The sequence below is a fragment of the Apteryx mantelli genome, chromosome 2, assembly GCF_036417845.1.
Source record: "Apteryx mantelli isolate bAptMan1 chromosome 2, bAptMan1.hap1, whole genome shotgun sequence".
In the NCBI taxonomy this organism is placed as follows: Eukaryota; Metazoa; Chordata; class Aves; order Apterygiformes; family Apterygidae; genus Apteryx; species Apteryx mantelli.
Window position 1 is genome coordinate 51,918,450 of NC_089979.1, and position 26,614 is coordinate 51,945,063.

At 49.3% G+C, this 26,614-nt stretch overlaps 1 protein-coding gene across 3 annotated transcripts; it reads right to left on the reverse strand.

Annotated features, from left to right (window-relative positions):
* Positions 1-216: 216 nt before the first annotated feature.
* On the reverse strand, positions 217-24,520 carry GATA6 (GATA binding protein 6). 3 transcript variants are annotated; one of them, XM_067290652.1, is made up of 7 exons: positions 23,658-24,520; positions 20,826-21,751; positions 16,701-16,867; positions 13,395-13,520; positions 11,933-12,020; positions 11,735-11,856; positions 217-3,791 (listed from the first exon to the last, which is right to left on the reverse strand). In XM_067290652.1, the coding sequence occupies exons 2-7, from the start codon at positions 21,715-21,717 to the stop codon at positions 3,624-3,626; spliced, it is 1,563 nt and encodes a 520-aa protein (XP_067146753.1). In that variant the 5' UTR covers positions 21,718-21,751; positions 23,658-24,520; the 3' UTR covers positions 217-3,623. The 3 variants fall into 3 exon arrangements, with proteins under 3 accessions (XP_067146753.1, XP_067146752.1, XP_067146754.1); XM_067290651.1 differs by lacking the exon at positions 23,658-24,520 and adding an exon at positions 23,200-23,574; XM_067290653.1 differs by lacking the exon at positions 23,658-24,520 and adding an exon at positions 23,200-23,570 and having other exon boundaries at positions 11,735-11,841.
* Positions 24,521-26,614: the final 2,094 nt, after the last annotated feature.

Here is a 26,614-nt window from a genome sequence, read left to right on the forward strand (position 1 = left end):
AGCCTCACGAGTAATCTAGACCAGCAGTCAAACTCTTTCTTTGTTCTTCCTCAGCCCATCCCAGGGGCTGTCACTGAAGAGAAACAGGGCTAAGTAAGGAAAGCATCTGGCTGGGCAGTCTGTCAGTATCAGTGCTACTGATGATGTATGAGCCAGAGCAAAGTCCAGCTCACACACCCAGAGCCACGCCAGCTCAGCAGGACTAAAAGGCAAAAATTAAAAAAAAGAGAAACCTTTATTTTGTCAAGCAGTAGCAGCTCTAGCAATCAGAACGCTTGGAGAGCAGTGCTGGTGAGGAGGGAGATGCTGTCTTTATAAACATTTTTCTATGTAAAATCATTTTATAACACAGAACCTGGCTTTGAGCTTCTTGGTGTCTATACAGTAAAGCAATCCGGTATTGTGTCCCCCCTACCTCTTGCAGAGGGATAAAAATTTGATTTAGCCCTGCTTCTGGTCCAAGGAGACAAAGTGTTTCATCCTTGATATTTTGGCTGATAAGAATTAATGGGAAACACCTTCTCTCTGAAAGGTTTTTTTTTTTTCCTGATATCACCTAAAAGAGCATTTTCAGCCTCAGATCCAAGAAGACTCTTTTTACATAGGGCATCCTTTTGTGTCCTCCAAGACTCACTATCTGCAAGAACCACCAGAAGTTAGGCCCTAGGTTAAGGTGGTGCTGAGAGCTAGGAGGGAGCCTTCTTCAGTTGTGCCACAGAGTGTCAAAGCCCTGTGGCCTTCCACAGGCTGCTGGCCACAGTGTCAGCACCCGACCGCCTTTCTCTGTTGGGCCAGCAGCCCAAAACTGGGACACGCTGGTCTAAAATTCCAGTTCTAGGATAACCTCAAACAATGCAGCTCCAAAACACGCAGCCCTCTCCTCCTGCCCGGCAGCAAGTTGTGTGCAACACCTTTCAGAAGTGGCACAGCAAACTTCACCCCTCTCCATAAAAAATAAAAAGAGAGAGAGAGAGAATTCAGGCCCCAGCGAAGGCGGAACACTTGTCACCACCGGTTAGCAACAGCTTTTTTATCCATTTAAGTGTCAACAAAGGTTTACCACAGGCAGGGGCATTTCAGCCAACAAATGCTTCAAAGAGAGAGAGACTGACCCTCTTCTCTGCATCGTTTCACGTACTTCTTGGGGCTTGGTCGGGGCTTTACATTTGTAAATCACCAGAGCCAAGCCCATGTGGCCCCCAAGGCTAGCAGGGCTCAGATACATGGCCCAAACAAGCCCAGGGAGCAAGGACGTGAGGTGGCCCAGTACCAAGTCTGGACGAGCAGACACCACTCGCACGAGGCTTGGCTGGACCCCGTGTCCATCCCTCGGTCCTCCCAATGCCCCCATGGTGCAAGGAGGTGGCCACGAATCTCACGGTTTTACAAGCTGGAAAATATATGGGCAGATTCTCAGCTGGTGCAAATCAGCATAGCTTCACTGCAGGCAAAGGAGCTATCCCAATTCACGCCAAATGAAAGTCTGGGTCGTAGAGGTGAAGAGATGCGGCTGTGGCCGCTCCATGGGTCGGCGGCAGTGCCAGGCGCAGAGGTCGGGTGTCCCAGCTTCCCGGTCCAACAGTGCCACTGATGTGATTGGAAATCACACACAGCATTAAGTCTTTCTCCGGTCAGCAAGGCAAGGTGGAGGCCTGGTCCTCAGAGCCAGCAAGAGTTTTTCCACTCCCCCAGGTAGCTAAATATTTACATCTTCCCTTTTTTAGCAGCAGTACCTTCAGTTTTTGCTGCCCTTTACGTTTTGCCAGTATGCACACCATGGCTCTGCCACACCGTTTGGCCTCAGGCAGCCAAATCTGCAGCAGGTGGCAGGAGGGTTTTTTACACACAGAAGACTTTCACCTACGGTGTAAAGACCAAGTAAAATTACAGCAGTCCACAAAAGGTGTAGGTTTCCCAGGCTTTCATCAGAAAAACCTCTCGTGTGCTAATGAGAGGCTTGTGCTGGTAGGTACGGGGCCCAATTTTTACACACTGCTAGAAGGCATCATGAGGGGGGCTACAGAAATGTCATATACAATGCAGACTTGTCTAGATAGACTGGGCATTTCCACTTGAGAACTTCATTGCAGCCATCAGGCATGCTGCCTGGATCAGGTGCATTTCCTACCTAACCACTGCATTTGAGACAAAGGAGAAGGCACAGTGTACAGAAAAAAAAAAAAAAAAAAGATACCCTTTTATTTGTAAAGCTCTGGTGAAACAACAACTTTCCAAATGACATCCCATTTAAAAAAAACAATGGAAACCAACCTAACTATGCATCAGTCACACTATACAGATTGCATCCTAAATTTTAAAGATGCCTAAATATCTTATGGAGTATTTACATACATATCAGTTAGGTAGTAAAGTTTCACTGCAATTTGTTTCTTTCCAGCACATACTTATTCAATGGCAAAAAAGCCTGGGGATGCATTTGCTTTTTTGTACAAAACTTAGGAGCACGTGGCTAGGGCAATTTTCCTGAGAGAAGGCTTGTTCTTTGAAACTCTTGCTTTAACAACTGGAAACACAGAAAGTGGATGGTTTTTGTTGCGCTAAAAAGCCTAAGGATGCCTAGTTAAGTTTTTGTCTTAAATTATTCACGTACCATTAAGTTAAAATGTTTACATTCATTCATTCGTATAAAAACTGTTGTTAAATCTTATGCAAATGATTTAACACTGATTGCTGCAACGCAAATTGCACTTCTTTAAAAAAATTATTGTATATATGGAAGAAAAATATCTGATTGCTACCCTGTTTACAAATTTTGACTGACTCTATACAGTTCAGCCACAAAATATGAACTTTCATAAACCTCAGTCACAGTGTACTTGAAAAGTTATAATGCAGTCTTGCAAAGTGAGTAAATATTTTAAACAACAACAACAACAACAAAAAATCTCCTTAACCAGCTCGACCTTGTGAGACTTGTACCAAACATTGCGATTTCCTCCAAAGGCGTATTTGGGCTCTGACGCAGAAGAGCAGAGCACTGCAGGCCCGCTGGAGACGGAGGGTGCCGGGCGGGAGAACCAGCAGGGCAAAGGCACCAAGCGTTCAGTTCGAGGCGTCTGCACTGGCTCAAGCAGTGCACGCTGCGGACGCGCTTTCAAACACATCTCACTGTCTCTAATAATTAAAGCCTCTGCTGCCCCCTCCCCAACTCTGACCGCTTCAGCCAGATTCTTGGAGGAGAAGGTGGTGAGAGAGTGAAAACAAATATACAATCAGAAAGGCAGCTCTGCTGGGTGAGTTGAGGACGTATTTCTGGAATCTATCAATAGGTCTAGGTTTCTCTCTTCTTTTTTTCTTTTTATCCCTTTTTCTTTTTTTCTTTTTTTTCTTTTTTCTGAGTGTGTATGGCTGTATTAGCTTTCCCCCGGCGGGCATTTGCTTTCCCTATATTTTTTTCTTGCATAGATGAGGAACCAGATGCTTCGGCAGAGCCTCTTTTGGGGGTGGGAAAACACCTCTGCCACCGAGGCACAGAAACGATGTGAAGGGAATGGTCTTTGCCAGCACGCTCGCCGCTGCCCGGGCCGCTCTGCCAGAGCCGCCACACGCGGGCGTCTGCAGGCTGCTGCACCGCGGTGGTGGCCAGCTTCATCCGTGCCAAATCACGCCAGAGCCAGGGCGCACCAGGAATCCTGTCTCACCGACGCCGTGACTTCGGCTGTGGAGGTCAGGCTGACTCCGGTGTACAGCCCGTCTTGACCCGAATACTTAAGGTTGCTGCTTTCAGGACTGGTCCTCTCTCCCGGGCCAGGCATCACTGAAGAGCTCGCCTGGAGAGGGGGAAAAAGAAAAGAGACATTCAGCCAAGCCCACCGGCTTTGCGCCCCTCTGGGCGACAGTCTCCGCGGGGCGGATGGAGCCGCGAGACTCGCGCCGGCGTCTCTCACTCTCATGACTCAAAATTTGATAAGTGAAAAAATCTCGTGGGGGCAGCCAGCTCCTTCTCCCCGTTGTGTAACGGTGACCTCGCTGTGTCGGCCTCAACTAACTACAGCGATAGCAGTGTTCAGAAAACATTACATGACTTTCTTAATAGCAACGGAAAAGAAAAATCTGCAGAAAAATCTGGAAGTGAGACCGGCCGGACTGCGATGTCGGAGCTCGTGTGCATGTGTCCCACTGCCCCCTAATGGAGGCAAGCAGATGCCAGCCCCGGAAATGTGACCTGGCACTGGCAGCACCTATAATTTTGGTTCCTCGGCTGCAGAAGCTGGGTGCATCCCTATTTCCTGGCAGTGGGTGCTTAGCACCTCCTGGAAATCAGACTTAGTTGGGTCCCGTGAAACTCAAAACCTCTAAAATCATTCTTCGCCTTGCAAAATGCCAGTCACAGCCACCTCACCTCTGTAAGGCCACTAAAAGAGTTTCCCCCTCTTATCTCAAGTGGAGAAACACTATGCCTTTGAGCCAAGAGCATTTCTGTCCCTCTCACTGCCACCTACACGCACAAGATGCAGCGCAGGGGAGCCTTGTAGACACAAAGATGAAATTCTGAAATGTACTGTAATCAGTCCATTTATTTTAACAGAGAAAAGGAGAGTTGCAAAGACAAAGAAACAATCATTTTTTCCATGAGGCTGAGCAGATCCACTAAAGAGGAAAAATTTGCAGTGCCAGACAGAGAAGGGGCAACATTTTCACCTGATAAAGGAAATGTTTAAGAGCTGACTTCATGCAAAATTAACTCTTGGATATGTCAACTTTAAAACCTTAATTTACTTGTTAATGGATAGTCTTCAGACAAGATTCCTTAAAAAGAAAAAAAAAAAGACTATCCTTAAATCGTGACTGCAGAAGTTTCCTGCCTGTTGTTTAAGTGAAAAGTATACATATTTAATCATTTTACAAGAGTAGAGCTCTTGGCTCTCCTGGAGCCATGCCAAGCTAGCTGCTCGTACATAGGAAAAGCAGGGCTTTGCTATTCAAAGGCAATTCCAAATAGTGCTTTACAGAGTTCTTGTTGCCATGTTTAACCCAGGTAAAACTTCACCTTTTGAAAACGCAGATGCTCATTGCCAGGGATCGTTTTTGTCTGAAATAACCTGGAGTTCAGCATTTCCTTTATCTTTTTTTAAAGTGTATGATCTCTACTATTCTTGCACCTAGTCGTGCACCAGGACCCTGCTTCACCAGTCGCTACACAAAACTGCAGATGGAAGAAACAACAGCTTCCCCAGAAGACAGCCAAAGCAGTTCCATTCCCAAGAAGGATGTTTTATGTGTTATCTCTCTATCAGATACCCAACTATCATTCAGTAATGAAAAACCTTTATTTCCTCTTTTTCTGTGACTATGCCCAGAATATTCAATGAGGCAGATTTCATGCTAAACTTGGGGTCCGTTTTTGGTCTTTCATCAGTCTAGATTTTCAAAGAGGCTTTTTTATTTCTAATGCATAAAATAAACTCCTGTTAACACAAAAGATATAATTTTTAACAGATTGAGTCTCCCCACAGTGGAAAAAGGGTTTAAATTACAGTGGAGCAGTGTTTGCTCAACCTGAGCTAAAAATACTAGAAACTGCTTTGAAAGGTTCCCGTTTGCCCATATTTGCCACTGTTGTTCCGGGAGGCAAATATCTTATCGCTACCTATTTTCTTCCTGGCTTGGAAAATGTAATTCGCCCTTTTCCTGAGTCAGTCCTGCAAAGGTGGGGCGCAGCGACCTGCCATTTCCACGTCGGGCTATCAGCCACCCCTCCCACCGGCACCCCAGAAGGGAGGCCGTGGAGGCACGTCCTGTTTGCAGTCTGCCAGTCCGCGGCCGGAGCCGGGCGCCACCGAGCAGCACAGGCAGGACCTGGGCAGGACCGCCAGGCCTGGAAACCCCACCCCGGTAATGTCATGACAAAGCCAGTCAGTTTGGGCAGCTCCCAAAGTGAGATATGGAAAACAAACTTGAGCTGGCATAAAGAACACGGCTGAATCAGTAAATTGCTCGGCTCTGCTCACGCGCCTGCCAACCTCCGCTGCGAGGTCTCCAGCTTTCATACAGGAAAGAGAGCAGAAGCTACGGTTGCTTAGGAGAGGACATTTGTCAGCTGGAATAAGTAAGCTGAACAAGGCTCCTGAAGTCAATGAGCTATTCTAATTCACAACAGCTGGCTCCATCAATAAAAAGGCAATGGATTTATTTTTATTGCCAAAATCTGATAATAAGATAGATAATTAACTGGACCTCAACTTCCTGAGGAAGAAATGAATGAAGTCTGTTAGGAAGGACTTGTCCCCCCAACAAATAAAGGAAGTTTGGATATATATCTGCAAAGACGGTTTAAGGATTAGACCTTCTTCCTACACAAAGCAAAAGGAGCAGGTCACGGAGCTCAGGCCCAGCCAGGGAGGTTGTTTGGCCCAAAGGTGCCATTTCTGCAGTGGACCTGCCCATCACGCTCCCAGAAACATCTCAGCTAAAGCCACAGAGGGATTTGGACACCTATCTCCTACCTAATCCTGATATCAGCACCCCTGAATCAAATTTGCACCCACTAAAGACTGCCGTGAGGTCAGAAACAGGCTGTTCAGCCTGTGCCGGCCAGTGCTGGGGGAAAAGCACCAACATTTCTGGGTGAAAGACTCCTGCTTTCTTCCACCCACTCCTTCCTCCGCTGTCCGCCTGACAGGGAGCCTGGTGAGTGAGGAGAGACACCAGCCCTCTGCCTCACTCCCCACCTTGGCAAGTGAGATGCAAAAGCTCCAGGCAGGAAGTTGTGCTAACAGTTGTAGGGGGTGACTGAGAGCCTTGACCTAGACCCTTACTCTATCAGATGGACCTTTGCTCTATCTGCTTTGAAGGTTCAAAATACTCCATGAATTTTGGACATTACACTAGCTCTGCAGCAAGCTAAGTCTCAGCTGATGAACTGCTCTCTCCCTTTTCTATTTGCATAGTTTAGTTTTGCTACACTTAAATGGTAACCACAGTCGAAACACTTGCGAAAAACGTTTTCACATATAACATATTTTGGCAAACTTCAGTGAGGTCCTTAATTTTCCAGCCTCTGTCTCCCTTCAGTAACTGCCATCCCCACTAAAAGCACTGTCTCTGAATACTGTCACTCCCTGATTTCTTAAGAACAAGTCTCAATACTGCAAAACCAAAGCTTTTTTTCTGATTTAGTGACCATCTTCCTACATAAAGTTGTAATTTCTCACTAGTCCAATTGATCCTTTTGTTTATCCAACAGATGTGTAAGTTTACATATCTTCTAATCTCTCCTTTGTATTACAGCAACATAAATCTGTGGATAATACTTCATTAATTTCCTAAGGGAGGCAACTTCCAGCGTGGCTTGGGAAAGCTGATGTCGAGGGCTGTGTGAGTAATTGACTTTATTGCTTTGGCAATAAAACAAAGCAAAACAAAATGTATGTGTCCATATGCATATATGTTTTGGGTGAAACCAAAAGTACTCTTTTTCCTTGTTTTTCCTTGCTGGAACAAAAAAAATGTAATTACTTTGTTCCGTTTGATGCAAAATGAACTGCTTCCTTTTGGATACATGTATAAGAAGCAAAGAAAATGAATGACTAAATTTATAAAACTAGGAGGGAGAAGAAAGCAGCATCCTATTTTGTCCAAGATTTGAGACTAACACGGAAGTGGTAGGAGACCGAGATTCATTTCTGTTCTATGCCAGAGAGGATTTTAAACTGGCATATCGCATCTGCAGGCATAATGCCTTGACTACCAGACTATTTGGTATTTTAGGTTGCCATGTTCCTCATGCCTCCTGTTGATCTTAATCCACCTGGTTTAAATAAATATTTATTCATACCAGGACTGAGGCACCATGTTCCCATTTTCCAGGTGAAAGTCCTAACAACTGCATTTGGTGAGTCTTTCTCACGGAAGCTCTGTCCCAACAGCTACTAAATTATTCTATACCAACTGAAATCTTATCATCAGACAGTCTGAAGGACCCTCGGCCATTCAGCTTTCCAGTATCCAGGCGGTTAGGAGGGTTTTTTTTTCTTTAAGAGGTCAAGTGTATGAGTTTATCCACATCCTGGCAGATACTGTATTGAGGTTGATTACCCTATGTCCTGCATGAATATCCTACCAATCTGCTGCCTAAATGGGAGCAAATGGCAACACCTCTAACAATCTCATGAACCTAATTCAGAAAAAACAAAACAAATGCTCATGAATTCACATATTCAGTGAATTAAACCCAGATTGTCAATAAATTTGGGGACAGATAGAACTGTATTTTTCTCCCAGCTCACCACCTGCCAAGATCCTTTCAGTCAGCTCTCCCACTTCCCTTACTACGCCACTGAAGATCCGGTCCTGAACCACTTCCAAAGGTAAACGTTCAAGGGAAGTAAATACTAGTTTTACCTGCAAGACAACTGTCCTAAGTTATTATAGATTATGGTCCTTCTGAGAAAGCTCAAAACTGGAGGCAACAGGCGCAGCACAGTCCTCAGAAGGAAGAGTTCCTCTGGTGCTGCTGTGCCCGTACTGACATCAGCTCTGGCTCATGGAGCCTCCATGTCCTGCCATAAAAAGCAGATTTTACAGCAGTTTTCATACTGCCTTTTAGCCTAATATGGGAATAGAGCACTTGCAGCAGTCACAGCAATTGGAGCCCCTGCATGGAAATGCATGGGTGTGCACCAAAGACTGCGTCCTTCATTTAGCAAATTATTCTGCATCGCTTTTTTCTGTACAGTTTCAGCAGCATCAAAGGCAGAGCAGGTATAGATACAGATGCAGGCTGTCTGAAACCTTCAAATTTTCTTTTTATGGGGATGGTAAGCAACTTCATATATCACAGAGCTGGACCTTTTCCATATTAGTAACGCAGGACACCCAGTACTTATACTGCTTAGGAAAACAGAAATAGGCCTAAATCCTGGATCCAGATGTGAATTTGGCAAATAGCCCCTTTACAATGGGGCAACGAAATATCTCCGATCCAAACACTTCTACATTTTGGGATCTTTGAAATCAACTTTGTGCTTGTAGCAATTCATTAATCATATCTTTTAAATGTTTAAACTTCAGCTTGAACATAAAATCAACATTTAAGGTTCTTGCTAATTTGTCTCAAAATTGGCATCATATAAAATTCCCTTTATAAAATGGACAGTCTCAAAGACATTTCACTGAGTAATTGCTGCCCTTCTCTCTTTCCGCCCTTCCCCCTTGAAGAGAGATAAAAAAGGTAGGGCGAAAAGTGAATATTACTGACACAAATGAATTCTGCTGAATTTCATTTCCATTAGATTTCTACATAACTAGGGACTCTTTTGGCAGCCTCCCATAAAAGGCATAATAAATTACTTTTGTACCAGTAAAGGAATTCATTTTCTCTGATTCATTTAGCAACAACATTGCTGTGAATTTCAGACAACAGTTTCTAAAACATCATCATATTTTTTCTGCCTAATGTCAACTTGGCATTTTTCCCCTCCTTTCAGATTAAGGACAGGAGAAATAAGAACAAAACCCAGCAAAAACAAGCTGCCTGGCCAGCTGTGTGACACGCAGGGGAAGAGCCAGGGACGCTCTTGGAGCAGGTGCCCACGTTTCGGGAACGTCACCGGCGCCGCTGGCGGGAATCGACACCCTCCTCGTTAAAGTGACTGAAGACTAGAGAGCAGGAACTCGTCCATCCCCCTCGACATGGCCTGGAGAAGTTTGTTCTCCTAGCGCAAAGCCATTGCCTGTTCTAAGAATAAATACAGACCTTCGGGCTATCGAAGTGTCAACTCGGAAATCGAAGCAAAGAGAAGTCTAGCGTAGTGTCTGCGTTTCAGCACGTGACCAGATTAAAGGCTCCATCGCTCTGAAACGCTGAAATCCCTTTCAGGGGGAAGGCGTCGCCCCGACAACTTCAATGGAGCGCTCGCCCCCCCACCTCGCCCCCCAGCACCGAGGCCCAAAGCGATGATTTCACTTCCTTTGCTGCTAGCCACCCTCTTCCCAAAGGGTGTCGGCAGCGACAGCATCGCGTCTTAACCGCTGCTGCTTCCCACTTTCAGCCCCCAGTCTCCCCATCCTCACACCACTGAGTGGGCACTGGAGAGCAGCCTCGGGGTTTCTCTGGGTTGCTCTTAACTGCTAAGTTGTGCTTAGTTGCAACTGTAAAAATTATATTATAAATTGTATTACTGCAAATTAAAGGTTATTAATATCAGTTTTGATACACTCTGCTAAGGAGAAGGGGGACAGCAATGGAGGCAGACTTGAGCCAGGCAGGAAAGCGACGGGAATGTCGGGAAAACGGCATCTCCTCTAAACATCCTCTCCTTCCTTGAGCAACATCCAGCTGTGCTACCTACAGCCCTGCCCCGGGGCTTGGTTTGGATTTTGCTTATAACTCTGCCCATTGCATAAATCTCACTACACTCCTCAGATCAGTAGGCCTGTTTAAGGCCATGAAAGGAAAATTTAAGGTGAATTTGGCTGCATTTTTTTTCTTTGCAAATACTAGGCGAGAGGCTAAAACAGTGAATAGTTGTTTGCTGGGGGGGAGCCTGAAACCCAGTAATAGTTCATTTTTTGGTTAATGTTTCTCTTTTTTTGATGTGATCTGTTTATTTTATTGGACTGACAGGACTTTTTCATGTCAAAGACAAGCCCTGTTAGTAATATCCTTGCCTGGCAGCATCAGAACCAAAAACCCAGTGCATCTGAAAGTGGGTGGCCCTGTCAGTCCATGAACAATCACATTTGCTAAAAATGGTTTTTCTCCCCTCGTACAATGAAACTTTGTAGGTCAGGAATTAAACCAGTGAAGGGAATTTGGATGTGGGAACGCTGAGACATATTGAAAAATAGTTATTATAAACAATGTCTTCTTTTTATTAATAAAGGAGTAAAGAAAGCCACATTAGGAAACCTTTTCAAAGAAATTATGTGGCAGATTAAAGGATACAGAAGGCCAAAGGAGTGAGTATGGATACGGATATGTATAGTCAAGAGGTTAGAAATAAATCTATATTAAGCTATGCAACCTTAACAGTAGTATTTGTTATCACACACGCTAACTGAGTGAAGAAAGGAAGTTTGCGATGGCTTGAGTATGTGGTGTAAAATAAGGGTCAAAAGTAAAGCAGGAGATGCCCGGTGCTCCCCTGGAGCTTGATCTGGTCAGATGCTGAGCATCTGTAATCAACGGGCTTCCCTCACTTAGTTTGCCCTGAGTCTGGATCAGGGTTTAAGTGCAAAACAAAAGCCACTTTGCTTCCCTCAGGACAGCGGGATAAAGTTTTTCTGGTTTTCGCTAGTCATTCAGGATGATGCATGCAAACGCGTATTATATATATTAAACAGCTTTTGGAAAACGTGAGAGTAGCAGTGCCTTGAATTACAAATTCTCATCAGATCCTAGCTGAAAAAACAGGGTATGCGCACAATTGTTGCTTTAAATGATCAATTGGGCATGATATATTGTCTTTGCCCTGAAAGAAAACTTCTGAAAGAGAAGAATCTAAACTTTTCAAAACAAAATGTCTTGGGTTAAGCCACAGTTAACTTAATCATAAAAATTATATAGATCTTAATTAAGGGGTTTGTAAAGTACTTCAGCTTGTCGTTCTGTTTACAATTATATGTCATATCCCCGAAAATCTTGTTCCAGTATCAGCTAACAAAACCGAAGTTTGTTTAGATTATTGTTCTGCTAGATAAGATAAAAGCTGTGATAACACTGCACAGTGATCAGCTTGCTTACAAACAGAGATACCGTGTTACTACTTACCCCTGAGGCTGCAGTCTGTGTGCTGGGAGAAGCGTTTTTGCTACAGTCGTCTGAGTTAGCAGAAGACGTGGATGTTGGAGTCATAGGAACTGCAGTAGTACTGTTACCTGAAAGATCAGGAACTGGCATTAAAAACAAATATTTTCCAGTCAGGAAAAAGACTCTTGCAGCTCAGCGGCCTTATCTTTTTATATTTACCAGAGCATGCCTTTGACTTATTTATGTTCTTAGGTTTTCGCTTCCTGGTCTGAATTCCTTCTTTTTTCATAGCAAGGGGTCGGGGGACCTGAAAAAATTAAATTTCCACAGCAATCATAAGGTTGCATACCTACTCTAATCAACAAAAATCAAAACTATACTGTAAGCTCAAATAGTGATGCTGAAAATGTCCGTTAAGTCATGTATAGCAAGTCATTTTCCCTTTGTCGTGGCAGTGATTCCAAAAAAACTTCAGATTTTATTTGGGCAAAGCAATGAGTTGCTTCAAGGGATGTTTAGTCTGAATAAAGAAAGCAGCAAAGCTTTTTCCTTGATGCAGGCTGAATAGTTTTTCAAACACCTCTGTCAGACTACACATTAACAACACTTTTATGGAAAAAAAGGCATCGTTTGGCCATAGGTCATAGGAAATTAAGTTGGATTGCACATATCTGGTTCCTGATTCTGCTAAGTTAGGAATTATCTTCAGTGGCTGATTCTGGAAAGCAAGAATGCATATGAGGAAAAAAAAAAGCTCTTCTCCTCTTTCTGTGGGCCAGCTGTGCAAACCAGACCAATGCCCATAAGCGCTTTGGGACAGAAGCTTTAGGATGTGATCTGCTTAATATTTGGTTTTATAAGTAGTTCTGCCCATGATACAGCTTTATAGAGTCCAACTTGTATTATAGAGAAATGCGCTCAAAAATCTGCTTTGTGTTCTGTGTCGTTACAACTATAACCATTATACAGAAAGCACTGGTTTGAAATATATTTTAACTTAATGATAACATAAGTTTGGGGAAATAAAAGTCAGGTATATGCTTACTACTGTTATAATGTTTAAACCTGTGGTATAATTTACTTTTTCCTCAAGGACTAGGCCAAGTACCAATCTTTTCTAATGCCCTAGCTCTTCAAACACTTGTGCTCGACTGTAACTCAATCCACAGGGGCATAACAAACTCCAAGTCTCACCCAAAGCATATTCCATCATATTCAAGATAGCGCTATTTTCTTCCTGTATTATTACCTACCAAAGGCTGGAATTACATTTAAAGTTTTGCCGGCATAGCTATGTCTGTCTGGACTATGAAAAACTGTCCTTTTAGAGGTTTAGGGTTTTTTTCCTGCTAAAGAGCTGGTTTAAATCACAGCGGCAAAAAGAGCTCTGCCACATTTCCAGGGGCAGTTTCCTGATGCCGATTGATCGGGGCAGCTGTAACAGCAAACCCACTGTCAAAACCGTAACTTGCTAAAAAGGCCTAAGCATTTTCTAATGACGGGCATTTTCAGACATTTTATTGATTTTTGACCCATTTATCATTTCCCAGTGCCTCGGTCCCAAACCGCAAGCCGGCACCGTCCGAGTCAACAGAAACTTTGCCCGGGACTTCGGGACGCCGCGCGCCCACCCGCCCGCCCGCCCACCTCCCGCGCCGGGAGTCGCGCCGCGGCCGCTTACCCCGTGCAGCTTCATGTAGAGGCCGCAGGCGTTGCAGACGGGCTCGCCCTCGGCGTTCCTGCGCCACAGCGTGGTGGTGGTGGTGTGGCAATTGGCGCAGGACAAGCCGAGCCGCCGGGACGAGGGCTAGGGGCAAGCACAGGGACACGCCAGCGTCAGCGGGCCAACAGCACCGAGCCCCTCAGGTCTTTAGCGGTCGCGAAAGCGGAAAGGGACTTTAAAACACCGCGGCGGGGAGAGGAGCTTTTTTTATAGTATTTCTCGGCAACGTCCCCAAACTGAAAACTTATTATCCTCGCTTCAGAGGCGGGAAAACTGTGGTGAGGAGGTTGTGTGAGCCTGCAGCGCTGGACGGCTGTTGAGACCAGCAAGTATTGGCTCTTTCTCCGGTATGAAATATCCTCACTGCGATTTCACCAAACCGGGAAGAAGGTGGATTATTTCCGCGCTGCTTCTCCGGGCTGTTTAAAGCCCTCTCCCCCTCAAACGCTGCCGCTCCGGAGCCGCTGTCAACACTCCTGGCTCACCTGAGAAGCCGGGGCCGCGAGCGGCACGCTTCTGTTCGGACAGGCCAGAGGGGCCGAGGACGGCTTTTGTGGGGGAGAGAGCGTGAAACAGTGCCAACTTCGTAAAACAAATTTTTTTTTTTTTTAATCATCGTACATTTTTATCACCGTGCGAAAACCAACATGCCCCAGCAGTGTGTTTTACAGAGCAGAGCTTTCCCTCAGCCCTCGGTCAGAAAAGCTGGGGTGCGACGGCAGGGGCCACATCGCAAACAAGCCATTTATGACGCTCTTCCGTGGAGTTTGGAGCCAAGGTGAAGCAACCTTGTATCAGAAATAACCATATAACCCCGAGCTTTATGGCTGCAAGCTGTATATCATAAGTGAAGGCAGTCCTCATAAACATGTGCAATGAAGGTGACTGGGTTATAAAAGTTCCTATAACAAGTGATCTCTTTTACGTTCATCTCCAGCAAAGAATTCCAGCCACATCGTAAATCTATTATTTTTCAAAGTATCGCATTGTCAAAAAAGTATAAAAAAATCCGTCACTAGCTCGGTGTCTGGCAGCTGAACAAGTTTACATGGAGAAGTCAGTTGTAGAGAATTGCATTAAGCTTGCTCTGACTATAAAGCGCCTATAACTGAAATTACTGACTTAAGGGTACTATGCCCTTCCTCTTGAATCATTTACTGCTGGGCTGTTAGACATACTCGGTCACCTTTGATACTACAGTGCTGACTGCCACTTGGGAAACTGATAAAAATGTTTTAAGAATGAAGAATATTCCAGGGTAATAACCACATTTCTTCAAGCTTATCTGTTCAAGTTTCTTTAGCAGCAAACTGTCATTTTACACTGCAACTCAAAAAAAACTCTAGACAGAAAACATTTATTTTAATTTTGAGTCAGTAAGTCATTATTGAGAGCACGGAGATAAAAATGGCCAAATGTAATACAGACTGAAGGATATGGACATATTTTTTAATCTTAAAAAATCAATTCATGTTAAAAGAGAATATTTGATCTCATTAATAAATATACATGCACATTGTGTCAAAACAGTGCTCCTCAAATCAATACAAGTTTCATATGGATCAGGTAAAAAAAAAAAAGTTGGTCTTAACACATATGCTTCATTTTCTTTCTTTACAAGTAAAATGCTGTCAGACGATTCACCCTGTTAAATCTTTCTTTCTTTTTCATGCAATCTGGTATAAATCTTGATATATTTTATTTCTATAGCTTTTGTCCATTCCTGTATCTAAACAAACTTTTTTTTTTTTTTTTTGGCAAGTTTTGAAGCTAGAATGACTTTTCTGCTGCAGGAATTTTATCAGAAACTTCAGGGAAATCCAAACACGTTCAGCATTTTAAAAACATTTTCCCTTCTCACCTACATATTTCCAACTGTACGAACACTCAGTCATGCTTGATTTATAGTTATGGCCAGTATACTTGGTATGGGTTGTTACACAGAACTATTTCAGATGTATTTAGCTGAGGTGTCAGGCTGTGGTTTGACTGCGTTTTCGCCTCCTTACCCTCATTAAAAAAAAAGACAGGAAAGAAGCACAGAGCCGCCAGGGCTGGGTATCAGCTAGTTTCAATCTGCATTGGGCCAAGGTGCCGCAGGCAGTCGAGCTCCAACACTTCCCACGAGCAGCAGACCCGGCCCAGCTGCGGCATTTGTACCTGTTAATTAGATAACACCCAGCATAATGAAATTGGCTGGATGGGCAGCTGCAAAAAAATGGGCACCCAGCAGTAATTAGCTTCTGGCTTAAAGTTGAATTAACCGTCCGGCTCAAAGGCACGGCTTTGAACGGATACGGGGCTGGTCTGTGGACGCTTGCTGCCTGTCCTGATTATTTGGTGTTTGCTTTCTGTGCGCTCCCGTAACAAGGCTGAATTCAAACCGCTGTGAAATAAAGGACGGGACATGTTTTAGTGCTATGAAAATAGGACTGGAGCGAAGCAGCCGGCGTGATTGAGAGGGTCTTGAAAGGCTGATCAGTTTGATACAGTCTCCGTACACAAGGGTCCAAACATCAGCTCGGATTATACTGGCGTGATTTATTGTAACTCACTCAGTAACAGCCATTACTGCGGAGAGTATTCTTTTTCTTTGCTGACCTCCTCCCAGATTTGCTAAACATAATGTGCGGTTCCCGCTCGTTAAATTTTCTCCTCGCCTATTCAGTGCCAGCGTGAGTTATAAACAGGGGTGCTGGTTTGTGCTATTTATTTCCCCCCCCTAGTTTTAGGGGTATATTTTTAGACAAATTGCCTCTTGTTTCTTCAGAGTAAAACAAAACAAAGGCTATTATCATTGTTTAAACAATTGGTTTTCTTTGAATTATATACAAAACTTGCTTACATTCCCAAGGATCGAGCTCTCGGCAAACAAAGCAGGTCTGGAGAAATTCCTAGCCCTCTGAACAAACAATATCCAACCTTGGATTTTTTTTTTTTTTTTTTTTTTTGGAAACTTCCAACATTTGCAGCATGAATCCCTTCAAAACCAGTGGCAGGGGCCGGCCAGCTCAGCGAGCGAGGCCGCACATTGCTAACCCGCGGGGCAGAGCCCGATCTGGCCGGCGCGCGGCCTAGCCGCAGGCCGGGAGCTGAGCGCCGCCGGCGGCTCTCTTGCTGCGCCACGAGCCGCAGCCCCCCGCGCGGGGATTTAATTTCGCAGCCGGGGGCGGGGAGGGGAGGGGGATCACCGGGATGCTGCGGCCCGAGCGCGTCTGCCGTGGCCCGGGCCAGGGGGCTGCCTCCCCCCTTTCCTGCACTCACCACTCTCTTCTGGGGTTTGATGAGGGGCCGGCTGAGGCCGTTCATTTTGGTGTACAGCCCACAGGCGTTGCACAGGTAGTTGCCAGTGCCGTCCCTCCTCCACAGCGGGGTCTGGATGGAGCCGCAGTTGACGCACTCCCGGCTCTCGGACAGGTCCTCCAGCAGCTCTGTGCAGGCAGGGAGCAGAGGGGACACTGGGTTGGGCACGGCTGGCACCGCTGCACCCCGCGCAACCCCCCCATGCAGCCCCATGCAGCCCCCCGCGCAGCCCTGCGCAGACCCCCGCGCAGCCCTGGCCCCACCGGCGTGGGACACGGGCAAGCACTGGGAAACCGGCACCGGCTCGAGCGACAGGCACTGGCAATCCTGGGAAAAACCACCCCCCAATGCTGGTCACAGCACAAGGATTGTTATTAAAAATCTTCCTCCCCCTCTCCTTTTTGTTTTTTAATCACACCAGGCTCGGTCCCATAGAAAATAAGAGCGGCGCCGGTGCTCCGCCAGCTTTGGAGGGGCTCGAGGAAAGGACTCTGCAGCCCCCCTGATCCGCATCCCCTCGGGCACCCCCCTTGTTCCCCGGCACAGGATTTTGCCCGTCCAAAATCTGGCTGAAGTTGCACAGGGGCAAATCCCCTGGGGCTGTTTTGAGCAGAGCTGGTGGCAATGGCCAGTCCCAGGAAAGAGCAGCAAAGATGAGCGAGGAGTGAAACACCCAAGCTGGTGCCCTCTGAGCAGAGGGGTTTTTTTGTACTTTACTGTTTTGGGGGAGCAGAGGGTGTTACTCAAAATTCTCAGGTTTCCTGCCAAAATACCCAGCTTTCAAAGCCCACCTGGGGACTGAACTGCAACACCACCGAAAGTGGTGTTTTTGCCAAATATTTCTCTGGGTCAGGGCTGGGCAAAGAGTTTTGTTGTATGAGATTCTTATTTTAAATGCTTTGCCACTAGTAAAACTTCAATTCAAGGGGCATGTTTTGCGAATCTGCCTTTGCTAAGTCAGCAACGGGAACGACCACTTCAGTTCGTTTATTTGTTCAAATTCAACCTCGTTGTTAGGAAGCAGAGGAAATGGAAAAATAGGTAGTATTCTACCACCCTGCTCTGGTAGCTCCTGAACACTGAAAAAAAAGGTCTGCATGTACGGCAAAGAATAAAGAGAACCCACCTATAAAAGCAAACACCTTCACCCCTGCAAATCTTTATATTCTTGTTCTGACTCACCTCTCCACATTTTGGAGGAAAAATAAATGAGTATTTTACATATACCGTTCTAGGCTGTGCAGCAATAATTTAAAGGGAGTGTTTCAATTTCTGCAACAGCTTTGGAGTTCAGGAGGAGAAAGTCTGATACAGAATTACAGCTTCCTAATTGCTTTTTGCTCCCTTTATCCCTTCTGCTACCTGACTTAATTCATCCTTAGGTTATTCTTTTGTTTCGCTTATTAGCTTTGTGCGCTGTAAAGTGAAAGAGATCTTGTAAATGTCAAGCAGCTTTCGATACAGAAGCTTGACGACGCTACACGTATTGAACTTAGAAAGAAACACGGTTTTGCCCGTACCCACCAGCCTACATTTCTCTTGTCCCTTCATTTGCAAAATATTACATGCTAAACAGGAATCGGAACACGGCAGAGTCCAGAGAGCACAGTTCAAATTACGTTGTCAGCTTGTAACTCTTAACACATCACTAAGATTTATTAATCTTTGCACTAAAAGCGCCACTGAATACTGTAATCAGTAAAATGCTTAAGGCTTCAAGGACGCGGGAAGTTAAACAGTTATTTGTCTCAACTATTTACTTTAAAGCGTTACCTTCATGCCTACAGAAAGAAATTCTGCCAGAAAGAAGTTCTGCCACGATAATATTTCTCGGGCCTTTTTTTAATATTTTCCCTTGGTGGTGAGAAATATATTTATCTCCAAGGAAAGCAAAATGTAGCGTTAATTTTAGATAAATATTTAGTACTTCTGCAAATACCGTTAAGAAAGCTGTTCAAACTGTCCAATATTCCGCCTTAAAAATATTGCGGGTGATTGCAGCAATTCGCACCGTTCCTGACCGCTGACACTATTATTTGAAAGCCGTGTTAGTGTGGCGTCGGCTTTACTGCCGAGGTTTAACTTGCAGAAGCAGAAAACTCTGGTGAGTTAGAAGCTCCGGGGAGGGGGGTGGCGGGTTTGCAAGTCTGATTTTCAAACGCGATGCAGCTCTCCCTACACCCAGTCGTCCCTTCGCCGAAGGGCTCATCTCCCTCCCTAGAGTTCCCAGCGTGGGAGCAGAAGGCACCGTCCAGGAAAAAGTAAGGAAGAGCTGCCTAAATCTACCGAAGAGGTCACGTACCGCGGTTAGCGACATCCGCATACAGTGGGGCTTATTATTGGAAACACCCAGCACAATAAATGTCATTATTATTCTTACAGCGAGCTACAAACGCGCGCCCATGGGGAACCTCCGCCGGAAACCTCGCAATAAAAGGACATTTGTCTCCAAGGGAAGGTCTTCAGGAGAAGCCCTCGGGCTAGACGGGCCGTTACTATACCCTCGCCTCTGGTTTATCAGGCGAGACGGACCGTGACAGCGCCCGGGACGGCGGCGGGAGCCGGCCCGGGCTGGGGGCGGCCGCCGGCCCCGCCGCGCCGCGCCGCGCTCGGCCCCGCAGCCGCCCCGCAGCCGCCCCGCAGCCGCAGCGGCTCCGGCGGCGGGGCGAAACCGCGCCGGGGAAAGCCCCGCCGCGCCCCTCCTCGCCTCCTCTGACACTCCTTCCGCAGCCTCCTCCAGCGCGGGGCTGCCCTGCTCCTTCCCTCTCCTCCTCCTGCTCCCTTCCACGAGATTATTCGACCGCATTTCTCTCCCCAAAGTTTCTTTCTTTTTTTTTTTTTAACTCGCAGGCTCCAGCCTCGACAGTCCTCCTCCTAATTTTACACTCTAACTTTTGGAGGTTGAGTTAAAAACTCAACTTTCCTGCTGCCAGGGCTTCTCAGCTTTGCTCTGCTCCTCCGCTCCCACCTCAAAAACGGAGTCGTCTTCACGCCCTCTGTCATGTCAGTAAACACGAAGTGCCTAAGCACGAATGCCTGAATCAGCCAGGTATCATCGAGGGACAGTAGGACTGTTGTTTATATTCGTATAGAAAGATGGAAAGAGATCAGGTAATTTTCTACAACATTATACTGAAGGAGAAAATTACACTGTGTATAAAATATACCTTCCTGGTGGACAGTTGATGATTAAAGCAAATGTTGATCAAATGTGTGTATGCGTGTGCTTGTGTGTGTATATATACGCACACACACACACATATATATGTGTGTGTACATATATACACATACCCACACACACATCTATTTCTCGATGTATACATATGTATTTATATTTACGCATATTTTCTAAAGCTGAAGAGGCTGCAATAATCGTTAGTCTTTCTACATTTTGTTAAATCATTGCATTTCAGCCTCCACTCCTACGATTAATACAATGACACGGAGAATTCCCTTAACTAAAAAAGAATGTGACAACTATAAAGCGAAAGTAAAATTCCATCAGTGGGTGCCCTATTTTAACAGCAGTTTTTGAACGGGATTTCTCATTCGTATGAGAAGGAAGGGGGAGAAGGGAGTTGCTTTGCTAGGCTTCTTTTCCTTTTTTCTTAAACGAAGCAACGAACAGGTTTGTATTTGAAATATCAAAAATCGGGGAAGGGACTCTCTGCAATTTTCCTGAACACAGAGGAAGGGTTAAATTGTAGTGAATTTCTCACCATTTCGTCACCAGATTGTCTTATTTAGGGAAAGCAGAAATGTTCATTTGGGGGAGGGGGGGATTTTAAAGCGAGGCGATTCGTTTCGGACACGCCGGGTGCATAACACGGACTGCAATACTGTTAACGACGCCGCTTTGGGGGAGGTTGCTTGTGTCGCCCCCAAGCCAACGCAAACGAAGAGAGCCGCTTCCAGCCCAGAAGAGAAAGAAAAAGCCGCTTTCGCAGGACCGCGAGCATCCGAGCCGCGACAGCCGGCGCCCACGAACGAAACGCGGCGGCCGGGGCTCCGTGGGGGCCCGGACCCCCCCTCCCGGGGCCCGGGCCCCCCTCCACCCCCCGCGGGGCCGCGCCGCCGGGCTCGTACCTGCGCTGGGCGCCCGCACGGGCAGCGGCGCGGCGCGGCCCTGCAGGCAGTGCAGCATGGAGTTCTCGAAGGGCGCCGTGGGCCAGGCCGGCGCCAGCTGCGGCCCCACGTAGGACGGGTAGTGGCCCGGGTAGGATCCGTTCAGCGGCCGCGCCAGCGGGCTGTACTGGTCGCGGGCGCCCAGGCTGTTGCCGTAGGCGCCGGGCTCCCGGGAGGCGCCGTTGGCCACCGGCGGGCTGGCGGAGTAGGGGAAGCGGCCCGAGGGGTGGGAGCCGCCGCCGGTGCTGTACGAGGGGCTCTCGGCGGCCGGCTGGGACCAGACGGCGTGGCTGCCGCCCGGGTGGCTGGGCTGCGCTGCGCCGCTGCCCTGCAGGTAGGGCAGCGTGGGCAGCATGGAGCCCACGCGCGTCGTGGGCACGTAGACGGGCGAGCTGGGCGTGGAGTGCATGAAGCCGCCCGGAGATCCGTCGTAGGGCGTGGGGCCCTGGGCGGCCGAGATGGCCAAGGTCTGGTACATCTCCTCGGGCTGCTCGGCGCCGAAGGCGCTCAGCTTGGAGCCGCGGCTGGACCAGATCAGCTTGTTGGTTTGGTCTAAATCCGTGAAGAGCAGGATGTCCTCCCAGCTGGGCAGGCTGGAGGCGTGGGGGGCTCCGAAGTGCACGTAGGGGGCGAGCAGCGACCTGCCCTCGGCGCCGGGGGCAGGCCGGCGGCCGCCGTCGGGCTCCGGCAGAGGAGTCTTGCAGGAGCCGCGCTCGCCCTGCGAGCAGCCGGAGGAGGAGGACGGCGACGGAGGAGACGGGCCCGGCGCCCCGGCTGCGAAGGGGCAGGAGGAGCCGCCGGCGTCCGCAGCGCACCGCTTCACCACGCACCAGCCGCCTTCAGCCACGGCCATCCAGGTCCCCTTCTAGCCGCTGGGTGTGGATGGGCTGGGGGAGGAGGGGGGAGAGCAGGAGGAGGAGGAGGAGGAGTGGAAGAGGGGTCCGCAGGGCAGGGCGGGGAGGGAGGACACAAAAGAGCAGGGCAGAGAAGGGAGGGAGGGGGGAAATAATAATAACAAAGTTAGCAAACAGGACAGCGAGTCTCCCTCCTTTAATGAGATTCATCAGCGCTTATCTGGACCCTCTGAACGCCTAATCAGTCATGTCGCCTCGGCGCTGTTGTCCCTCGCCCCGGCGGCACAGGATCAGGCACCGCGGGTCAACACGGCCGGACCCCCGGGCCTGCCCGCCGCGCCGTCCCGCGGAGCCGGGGCCGAGGGCTCCGCGCCTCCCCCGCTCCCTGCGCTGCGCCGCACTTCTCCCCTTTCCCACCTTATCTTTGCATGCAGATTTGGAAATGAAGCACGCCGGGGGAAGGTGGGCGGGAGGCCGCGGGGAGGGAGGGGGCGAGCGGCAGAGAGGGGCATTTTTCTGTGGTCTCCGCCAAAGCCCCTTCCTTAGTTGTTGTTGTTGTTATTATTATTATTATTATTTCAATGAATGAGTCATTTGACTCGGTTCCACGCGAAAACAATTAGTAAGGCGATCCCTTTAAGGTTACTTCTCCGGAGAGAGACGTTCCCTTTTCCGCGCATCGCCTCGCTTGTTTGCTTGCTTCCAGCCCAAGGTCACGGAAAGGAGGAGGAGGAGGAGGAGGAGGAGGAGGAGGAGGGAAAGGCACCCGCGAGCCGGGGAGATGCGCCCGGCCCCGGGCCGGGCCGGACCCCGACGTGTGCGCGGCGGGGCCGGGCCGGGGCCGGGTCGGGGGGGCTGCGGCAGGGGCAGGGGCCGGTGCCGGCCGGCAGCCCCCGCGGGGGGCCTGCCCCAAGCCCCGAGCACCCCTCTGGGGGTGGCAGCCGCCCGCAGCCGGTGCCGGGGCCCCCGGGGAGAGCAGCCGCATCCCGCCAGCGGGAGAGAGGCCCGGCGCGCACACACACATACACACACACACACACACACACACACAGAGCCCCGGGGCCAAGCTGCTGGGAGAGGCGACTGAAAGCGAAAGGGGACGCAGAGAAGTGACAGCGAGAGAAGCGGGCGGCGGGAATTTCCTCTCCCTCTCCGAGCCCACCTCGGGGCTCTCGAGATAACCATTCGCGTATTAATACCGGCGCGCACACACACACACACGCACAGCCCCCTCGCACATAGGCACGAAAGACGTCTCCCCCTCCTGCGAGATAACTGGGAGATAAGGGGCCAGCAGATAAGGCTGCAGGCAAAGGGATCGGATGTTTGCCCGCAGAGACTCCCCGGCTCCCCAGCGAGGCGCAGCCGCCGCGGCGCTGATTTCCTCCTGGAGCAGCCGGGGCAGAAAGGCAGAAGCAGAAGAGCGGGGAAAAAAAAAGGCAGCGAAATCGCGGGGAAAGATAAGAAGCGACGGGTCAAACCTCCTGCCAGCTCTCCGCATCGGGCCGGTCGCGCTGGTCGCCGCAGGCTTTAATCCAGTGGAGAGGGGGAGAGCGGCGCAGGCGAGTCCAGCGGCTCCTGCGGGCGGCTCATGTATAAAAAGGAGAGAGGAGGCGCCTCTCGCAGCCGTGCCGGAAAACTGCAGGCAGCCGGCCCTGATTGGGCTCGGCGAGCCCTAAACAAACACGGGGCTCCGCAGGGGTGCCAGTCCCGGCCGCCAGGCCAGCCGAGCCGAGCCGGGCCGGGCCGGGCCGCAGCGCGGCCACCAGACCCACTTTTCGGGGGCAGCGGGAAGAGTGGGGGCGGCCTCGCCCTCCGAGATGCCCGTGTTTCTCTTTTTTTTCTTGTTTCCCCCCCACCCAAGGAATAATGCCCAGTTCCCTCCCCGCCCCGACCCCCGAGCTCGGAGGAGAATAGTTTCTTTACGGGGAATATTCACCTTCTTGAATATTTTGTCCCGCCCGCCCCCGCCGGTGCTGCCCCGCTGCCCGCACCTCCCGGCCTCACAGCCGGGCGGCCTCTTTCGTGTCTTGCTTTCGCCTTCAAAAGCCAGGTGAATGGTCTCCTCTTCCCCAAAGTCTCTTTATTTTTGCTCGTTAGATCAGAGTTATCAGGGGGTAAAAAAAAAAAAATGTGGCTCCTCCTTGAGTTGCCCCAATCATCAGGTGAAGCCAAAGCAAACTCTAGGATGAGTCCAGCCCAGCAGCAGGCGGGTAGGCATTTTTCCTCCGTTTCTTTCTTATTCTTCTCTTTTTTTCTTCCCACCTCACCCCCCCCCACACACACCCCGTCCTCTTATCTCAGCTGTGTACAAACTGATATGGTACTTAGCAGGAAAGTGACTGGAAATTAAAATAACTTCGTTCACCAGAGGTTATCAGCTGGATATCTGTCATCATCAGTTTGTACAGAAAGAGTCCTCCGCGGCAAGGGCTGGACTAGAGCAGAGCCGGGCTCCCCGCAGCCGGCCGCGCTGCGCCCCCGGCAGACACCGCTCCCAAGCTGCCGGGGCGCCGGGCGGCTCTCGGGCTCGCAGCGGCTCTTCCCTCGGTCCTCCAAGGCAAGGTGAACGGGAGGTGAAGCATTTGCATTGCTGGGGATTTTGTAAAATGCTGGCTGTAAGCGTCTGCTCTGCCTGCGCGGGTGAACCTCTTCCGACCTCCGCGTTTTCTCGTACTGGCTAATTTTGCGGTATATCGCGGTAGGATTTTGGTCGGAAAATGACCCGATATGCAAGGAACCATTTCTCTTTTGAACTGTATAATTAAAGGCTATACGTCTTTCTTCTCAGTACTGTTTAAATAACATTGTTCTTTTTGTGACTTTGTCAGACTGAAATGATTTCTTTTTTTTTAATTTTAGATATATGTTAGTGGTGTAATATTAAATAGAAGAGAAGCGTTTGCAAGCGGTAGGCGAGGGCAGTGATTCGTTCGTTGTCTTGAAACTCGCTGAGTTGCTTCCCATCCAAATTTGTAACTTGAACATTTTTTCCGAGATTGTATCTGCAAAAGCGCGACAGGAGCAGGGGAAGCCACGGCGTAACGTTATTTCGCAAACACCGCTTCTTTCCCACTTGGTTGCTATTACAAGAAATTTCTCTGCTGAAACACGTCGAACTCCATATTTCGTTTAAGTCTTTCAGATGCCCCTCACCGAGCTAAAGCAGAGAGTATTTTAGGCATATGGAAGGGGAGACTCAGGTGGATATAATGCGAGAGATGCGGCAGTTTCCCGCGGCAGACGTGTCGGGGAAGACTTTGCTCGCTCGGGGCGGGGGATTTCGTGTGCATTTGGCCCAAGGTGGCCCCAGCCCGCCGGAGAGCCCTTGCCCGGGCCGGGACCGGAGCAGCTCCGCGCCCTGTCCGGCGGCAGCGGTCTCTCTCCAGCCCCGGGAGGAGAAGGCGTGCGTGTGCCTGAGAGGTGAGGATGGCCGGGAGGAAGGTTAGGCACCCCGGCCTGGCAGACGCCTCTTTCCGCGGCTCCAAAGTGACCTGTAATTTACACCCCAGGCGCCTCATTCTTTTCTTTTCTTTTTTTTCACCGCTGATTAGCGTGTTTGTTTTATAACCGGGCTACAAGTTTCGTTTTATTTCCTCCAGCAGACCCGATAAGAAAACCTTCCTTGAATTGGGACCAGCGTGAAAAACCATTTCGAATCGACCTTTTCCTCTGTAGCCTCGCTCCTTTTCACTTCAGGTTTGCTCCCGCACCGCTCAACGCGTGGAGCCTTCAACGGCTATCTTCTAATGACGTCACTCCCTTCCCAAAACACACACTTCTGACGTAACTTTGGCTCAGGGGCAAAACGAGCGCTTGCGGGGGAGCGGGGAAGGGGGGCAGAGGAGCCTGTGGTGCTCCAGGATCCTCTCGCCTATCCCTTGCCCGGGCTAGGATGAGTGCCGGGGTGAACAGCTGGGTGCAGAGGGCTCTGGCATTTTTAAGGCGAATAGCCAGGCTGGGGGATGCTGCTGCTGGGAGGCACCGCTGGGAAGGTAGTGGTTAGCCCACGCTCCCTACCCTGTTGATCAGCGAAGTAACCATTGCTGCTGCTCGTTACGGCCAAACAGAGAAGGAGGGGGATTACAAACCCTGAAAAAGGCGGTTGTGCCCAGTTAAAGCAGATTTCCGCGCTATGCACTTCTAACGCCCAGAGGAGATTTGGAGGAAACCCGTGTGCGGGCGCAGTGCTCCTTCCCCCTCGGTCTGTGCGAACCTGATGGTTTTCCACGGGGGAATTTGGGCGGGGGCAAGGCCCCGGCCTGGCCCCATCGCTGCCGCCCCCGGGCTCGGGCGGCCCCGGGGGCCGCGGCGGCCGGGGCAGCGCGGTGCGAGGGGTCACTTTGGTGGCTATCGCAGGATGGAGCGTATTCTTTTCCGAGCCGTGTTTATGTAACTTAATGTACTTTAGAAACTGCTGGAGAGTTTAGGCCAGGCAGATAAGCATAGCGGTTGTTACAGGCAACGTGCCGGGCAATTCTTCCCCTCTCTGCTCTCGCTCCCTTATCCGAGCTCCTTAAAATACACTTTTATCAAGGCCACCCCATGATACGGAGTGTTTCCATTCCCCAGCGGCTGTGACATTGAAGCGGACTTATCGATGGGGGCATCGGCGACATTCACGGCGTGTCCAGCCTCGCGAGAGAAACGCCCGGGCCGCCGCTCGCCGCCTCCTGCTCCCCGCCGCTGCTCGCTGCGCGGGGCCCAGCCTGGCTCCGCGGGGCAGCCCGAGGGCAGGGGCACCTCGGCGGCAGCCGCGGCGCGACGCGCCCTTGCCCGCCGCCCATCACCACCCCCTCGGGCCTGGCGGGACAGCCGGGAGCAGGGAGAGCCTCCAAGGGGCGATTCGCGCAGCTCGGCCCCAAAAGCCGCGGGGTTTTGTGCACAGCAGAGCAA